The sequence below is a fragment of the Mobula hypostoma genome, chromosome 28 (assembly GCF_963921235.1).
Source record: "Mobula hypostoma chromosome 28, sMobHyp1.1, whole genome shotgun sequence".
Lineage (NCBI taxonomy): Eukaryota > Metazoa > Chordata > Chondrichthyes > Myliobatiformes > Myliobatidae > Mobula > Mobula hypostoma.
The window spans coordinates 35,016,820-35,023,580 of NC_086124.1; the positions used below are offsets into that span (position 1 = coordinate 35,016,820).

General features: G+C 47.0%; 1 protein-coding gene across 1 annotated transcript; it reads left to right on the forward strand.

Annotated features, from left to right (window-relative positions):
* The first annotated feature begins 3,332 nt into the window (after positions 1-3,332).
* LOC134338808 (zinc finger protein 239-like) lies at positions 3,333-5,929 on the forward strand. Its single transcript, XM_063034880.1, has 2 exons — positions 3,333-3,408; positions 4,500-5,929. Exon 2 carries the CDS (start codon positions 4,502-4,504, stop codon positions 5,405-5,407), a length of 906 nt encoding a protein of 301 aa, XP_062890950.1. The 5' UTR covers positions 3,333-3,408; positions 4,500-4,501; the 3' UTR covers positions 5,408-5,929.
* Positions 5,930-6,761: the final 832 nt, after the last annotated feature.

The following is a 6,761-nucleotide window of genomic DNA, read 5'->3' on the forward strand; positions in this document are numbered from 1 at the left end:
TCATTACACAATACCCATCCAGTACAGCCGATCCCCTGGTGGGCTCAACAACAAGCTGTTCTAAAAAGCCATCTCATAGACATTCTACAAATTCTGTCTCTTGAGATCCAGTGCTGACCTGATTTTCCCAATCCACTGGCAGGTTAAAATCCCCCACAATTATCATAACACTTCCTTTCTGACAAGCCTTTTATATTTCCTGTTGTAATTTGTAGTCCACATCACTGCAGCTGTTAGGAGGCCTGTATATAACTGCCATCAGGGTCCTTTTACCCCTGCGATTTCTTAGCTCAACCCATAAAGATTCTTCACCTTCCGATCCTATGTCACCTCTTTCTAATGATTTAATATCATTTCTTACCAATAAAGCCACGCCTCCCCCTCTGTCTACCTGTCTATCCTTCTGATACACTGTGTATCCTTGTATGTTCAACTCCCAGAGACATGCATCCTTTAGCCATGTCTCACTGATGGCCACAATACCTGCCTATCTGTAGCTGTACGACAAGATCATCCACCTTCTTCCTTTTAAATCTTTTTATTAATTATTATTGAAAATCAACAACAGAAAAAATTACATCAAAATAATCAAGATAACATATCCATATGTAGAGTAAAAGTTAAACTATCAGCCAGGCTGAGCAATATATCAATAATAATCAAAAAACAAAGTATTAAGGTCTTTTTATAGAAAAAAGGAAGGAAAGAAAAAAAAACCCTTACTAACTAAAACAGAGAAAACCCCTAATAACTAAAAAAAAAGAAAAATAAACCCATTTGGAGCACGAACCCAAAGCTATGCGCCATACAAGCTTCCATAAAAAAAAGACATCAAACCGCCAACCAAACCCATATAACCAAGCATCAGAGAAGGGCCATCTGTATTAACTCAAGTCAAATGGTAATAACGGGCAAAAGAACCCCACCTTTTCTCGAAGTCAAATTTGGGATCAAAAATTCGACTTCTAATTTTTTCCAAACTAAGACATAACATCACCTGAGAGAACCATTGTATCAAAGTGGGAGCAGAGACATCTTTCTATTTTAATAAAATAGCCCTTCCAGCCAGTGCAACAAATGCAATTACGTATTAGTCAGATATAGAAATACTGTGAGTATGTTGAGGAATTATACCAAACAAAACTGTCAATTTATTAGATTGTAAATTGATTTTTAAAGCTCTAGAGTTTGTAGAAAAAATAGATTTCCAAAATTGTTTCAATACAGAACACGACCAAATCATGTGTGTCAATGTAGCTCTCTCAGTTTTGCATCTATCACACTGACTATTTACTTTAGGAAATATTTTAGACAATCTCTCCTTCATCAAATAATAATGATGTACAATTTTAAATTGAATTAGAGAATGACTGGCACAAATTGAAGAAGAGTTAACCAGCTTCAATATTCGCAGCCAATCCTCTGTTATCAAGGTCATATTAAGCTCTCTTTCCCAATCTTGCTTAATCTTAAGTAAAGGATAATTATCCTGTTGTAATAATAAATTATAAATTTTCCCAATAAAACCTTTCACTAAAGAGTTCATTTTTAAAGTAATGTCTAACAGGTCAGAGTCTTGTATATATGGAAAATTACTTAAATATTCTTGTAAGAAATGTCTGACCTGAAGATATTGCAAAAAATGTGAGTATGAGAGAGAGTATGTAGTTACTAATTTCTCAAAGGACATCAATCGACCATCCACCTTATTCCTTATGCTGCGTGCATTTAAGTATAACACCTTAAGTCCAGCATTTGGTACTTTTTGCTTTGATTGCACTGCAACTCATCCCAATGGCTGCAAATTTGCCCCATCACCTGCCTGTCTTTCCTGACCTCTTTACTGCTCACTATCTTAGATTTATTTCTGTTTTCCCCCTCCTCTGCTCTATCATTTCGGTTCCCACTCCCCTGCCAAATTAGTTTAAACAAATTAGTTCTTATAGAAGCATATAACATTATGAAAGGGATAGATAAGATAGAGGCAGGAAAGTTGATTTTTGCATTGTTGGGGAACTAAGGGTTATGGGGAAGAGGCAGGAAGGTGGAGACGGGTCCATGGTCAAATCAACCATGATCTTATTGAATGGTGGAGCAGGCTCGATGGGCCAGATGGCTGACTCCTGCTCCTATTTCTTATGTTTATATGTTCAGGTTTGCAGATGATAGGAAGACTGGTGGCAAGGCAGGTAATGTTGAGGAAACAGGTAGGCTTCAGAAGGACTTGGATTAGGAGAATGATTAAGAAAGTGGCAAATGAAATACAATGATGGAAAATGGATGGTCATGCACTTTGGTAGAAGAAATAAATGTTCAGACTCTGCTAAACTGGAGAAAATCTGAAAATCTCAGATGCAAAGGCACTTGGGGGTCCTTGTGCAGAGCACCCTAAAGGTTAACTTGAGTCGTTGGTGAGGAAGGCAAATGTAATGTTAGCATTCACTTCAAGAGGTCCAGAATACAAGAGCAGGGATGTGTTGCTGAGGCTTTATAACAAACTGGTGAGGCCTATCCTTGAGTTTTGTGAACAGTTTTGGGATCCTCATCTAAGAAAAGATGTTCTGGCATTGGAGAGGGTCCAGAGGAGGTTCACAAGGATGATTCCAGGAATGAAAGGGTTATCATACCAGAACGTTTGATGGCCCTGTGTCTGTACTTGCCGGAATTTAAAAGGATGAGGAGGGATCTCATAGAAACCTTTCTAATGTTGAAAGACCTAGAGAGAGTAGATGTGGAAAGGATGTTTCCCATGGTGGGGGAGTCTAGGACAAGAGGGCACAGCCTCAGGATAGAGGGGTGTCCATTTAAATCAGAGCTGCGAAGAAATTTCCTTAGCCAAAGGGTGGTAACTTTGTGATCACAGGCAGCGCTGGGTGCCAGGTCGTTGGGTGTATTTAAGGCAGAGATTGATAGGTTCGTGATTGGACATGGCATCAAAGGCTACGGGGAGAGGACTGAGGAAGGGAGAAACAGATCAGCGATGACTGAATGGCGAAGCAGACTCGATGGGCCAAATGGCTTTATTCTGCTCCTGCGGCCAAGGAGGTGGTTTTATTAGCGGTGTGTGATCCCGGGCCGAGCCGCGGGATGATCGACATGTAAACACCCCGCTGATGAAGACAGAAAACAAAGAGGCAGCGGAGTGGAGCGGCCGGCAAACGACGCGTGCGCAGTTGGTCCAGGCCCGCCAGATCCGGCCACAGTTCACGCCGCTCCTATTTGAGTGACGGCTGAGTAGGCGGGGTCTCGAAAAGCACATGCGCATTGACGTGTATCTGGAGGATTGCAGGCTGACCCGGGGTGAGGGGCGCTGTCGACGCATGCGCATTGCGGCGGGAGCCTGCAGCCATCTTCCGTGGCAGCCGAAGAGGTGGGGGAAGAGGAGCGGGCGGTAGCGGCGAGATCGTGGTAAGCGGAGCTCAGGCCTGTGAGCGAGCCCTCCTCTCCACTGCTTCTCTCGGCCTCGGCAGCGAACGCTGTCGCCGTTCTGTTTCCAGTTATAGGGCGGGTTCCCGCTCGCGTGGGATTGTGGGAGGCGCTACCACCATTGCTCCTCTTCCTGGAGGATGTCAAACGTTTCCCTCAGGATTAAGTTCTGCATATAATAAGACCATAAGATGAAGGAACAGAATTGGCTCAGCCATATCATCATGGCTGATATATTACCCCTCTCAACCCCATTTTCCTGTCTTCTACCCGTAACCTTTGATGCCTTTACTAATCATAAACCTATGAACTTCCACTAAACCTATACACCCATGTCTTGCCCTCTCTGTGGCAATAATTCCACAGATTCACCACCTTCTGGCTAAAGAAATTCCTTCTCATCTCTGTTCTAAATGTACGCCTCTCTATTATGAGGTTGTGTTCTCTGGATCTAGACTCTCCCACCTCAGGAAACGTCTCCACATCCAGTCTGTCAAGGCCTTTCATTGACAGATTCCCCTAATTCTTCTAAACTCCAGCGAGTACAAGCCCAAGACCTTTCAAATGTTCCTCATAAATTAACCCTTTTATTCCCTGGATCAATCTCGTGAACCTCCTCTGGACCCTTTCCAATGTCAGCATGTCTTTTTTCTTAGATAAGGGGCCAGAAACTGCTCACAATACTCCAAGTGCAGTCTGACCAGTGCCTTAGAAAGTCTCAGCATTATGTCCTTGCTTTTATATTGTAGTCCTCTCGAAGTGAATGCTAACATTGCATTTACCTTCTTCACCACTGACTCAACCTGCAAGTTAACCCTTAGGGAATCCTACACAAGGACTCCCAAGTCCCTTTGCACCTCTGATTTCTGAATGTGCTTCCCGTTTAGAAAGTAGGTTACGTCTTTATCCCATCTACCAAAGTGCATGGCTATCTGCTTCACTACATTATATTCTATTTGACACCTTTTGCCCATTCTCCCGATCTGTGCAAGTGCTTTTGCAGACTCCCTTGTAGTGTTTAGTCCCTACACACAACATCCACTGCACTACCCTTTTCCCTTGCACTTACACAGGGATGGAGCCGGCGGAGGGACCCGTGGGCAATGGCAGCAGTGACGGGAGTGGCAGCTACCGGTGTTCACTCTGTGGTAAGCTCTTCCGGTGGGCCTGTGTGTTGGAGTCGCACCAGCGCTATCATCGGGGCGAGCGACCCTTCGAGTGCAACATCTGCGGAAAGGCCTTTGTCACCTCCAGCAACCTGACCGACCACCGGCGGGTCCACAGCGGCGCCAAGCCCTTTGGCTGCCCTGTCTGCGGCAAGAGCTTCGTCTCGTCCAGCAACCTCATTGCCCATCGGCGCACCCACACTGGAGAGCGGCCCTACAAATGCACCATATGTGGCAAAGGTTTTGCTGCCTCGCCCAACCTGGCCGTGCACCAGCGTACACACACTGGCGAGCGGCCCTACGGCTGTCGGCTGTGCGGCCGTGCCTTTGCCGAGGCAGGCAAGCTCTCAAGGCACCAGCTGATCCACGGTGGCGGCGAGCGTCCCCACCGCTGTCCCGAGTGCGGCCGCGGCTTTCTCGAGTCAGGCAAGCTAGCACAGCACCGGCGTACCCACACCGGCGAGCGGCCCTTCCGCTGCAGCGCCTGCGGCAAGGGCTTCATCGCTGCCGGAAACCTGGCCGCCCACCAGCGCACCCACACCGGCGAGCGGCCCTTCCGCTGCTCTCTCTGCGGCAAGGGCTTCGTCACCTCCAGTAACCTGGCCGCGCACCAGCGCACCCACACCGGCGAGCGGCCCTTCCGCTGCCCCCTCTGTGACCGCGGTTTTGTGGAGTCAGGCAAGCTGTCGCGGCACTTGCGGATCCATACCGGCGAGAAGCCATTCCAGTGTGGCGCCTGCGGCAAGTGCTTCACCCGCGCAGTCTCGTTGCGCGCCCACCAGCGGCTCCACTCCGGCCCCTCAGATGGCCTCTGAGTGTTGCCGGCAGGCTGGGGACCTGTGCAGACTGCAACGCCGAGGCCCTGGGACCCTCTGCTATTTTGCGGCCGTATGGAGAATGTGTCTGGTGCAACTCTGTGGCCTTTCGGAGACTGTGACTGGCAGAATTGTGCAGATGTTTCGACACTGATCTCTGCAGCCATTTGGAGGGTGATGAGGCGGATGCTCATAGACTAACCCCTCCCAGGGAAGTAGAGAATGTTCCTCGGACACCACGAGATTTTTATTAATAGTGGTGGGAATTGATAGCGAGAGACGTTGTAATGTTGATGCCGATGGATGCTGCAAAACACATAAACAGTCCCGTTAATATTTACAGAGGGGTCCCGGGGTGTGTGTTAATATTTACAGAGGGTGTCCCGGGGTGTGTGTTAATATTTACAGAGGGGTCCCGGGGTGTGTGTTAATATTTACAGGGGTCCCCGGGGTGTGTGTTAATATTTACAGAGGGTCTCCCGGGGTGTGTGTTAATATTTACAGAGGGTCTCCCGGGGTGTGTGTTAATATTTACAGAGGGGTCCCGGGGTGTGTGTTAATATTTACAGAGGGTCTCCCGGGGTGTGTGTTAATATTTACAGAGGGGTCCCGGGGTGTGTGTTAATATTTACAGAGGGGTCTCCGGGGTGTGTGTTAATATTTACAGAGGGGTCCCGGGGTGTGTGTTAATATTTACAGAGGGGTCTCCGGGGTGTGTGTTAATATTTACAGAGGGGTCCCGGGGAGTGTGTTAATATTTACAGGGTTGGGGGTCCCTGGGATATGTGTTAATATTTGGGGGGGGGGGTTCTCTGGGGAGTGTATTAATAGTTACAGAGGGTTCCCAGGGAGAGTGTTAATATTTGCAGGGGCTCACTGGGGAGTCTGATTTGTACAGCTGCACTCTGAACAAAGACGTTTCAATAAACTGAGTCTGCCCATAAATCTGAGATATTTTAAACTTTATTTGTGTACAGTTTTATTTCTCAGCTGCTGTTTGTTGTGCATTTAATCTCATGTTGTTCTTCATCTGCAGCTCAGCACAGATCTGTCACTGTATAACACTGGTTTATGGTACCGGCAGGAGTGGGTTAAACCTCTCCAACAGGGAACGTGCGCGCGCGCGTGTGTGTGTGTGTGTGTGTGTGTTTAGAGGGAGAAAGCCCCTGACACTCATGGACCTCTGGAACACTTGCTAGTATCTTCCACGGTGAAGGCAGATGCAAAGTACCTATTAAGTTCATCTGCCATTTCTTTGTCTCCATTACTACCTCACCAGCATCATTTTCCAGTGGTCCAATATCAACTCTCACCCCCCTTTCCCTCTTTATATCACTGAAAAAATACTTTTAGT

Bases quoted from the DNA above. Each gene is read 5' to 3' on its own strand.
- LOC134338808 (XM_063034880.1), top strand. From the start codon at position 4,502: ATGGAGCCGGCGGAGGGACCCGTGGGCAATGGCAGCAGTGACGGGAGT.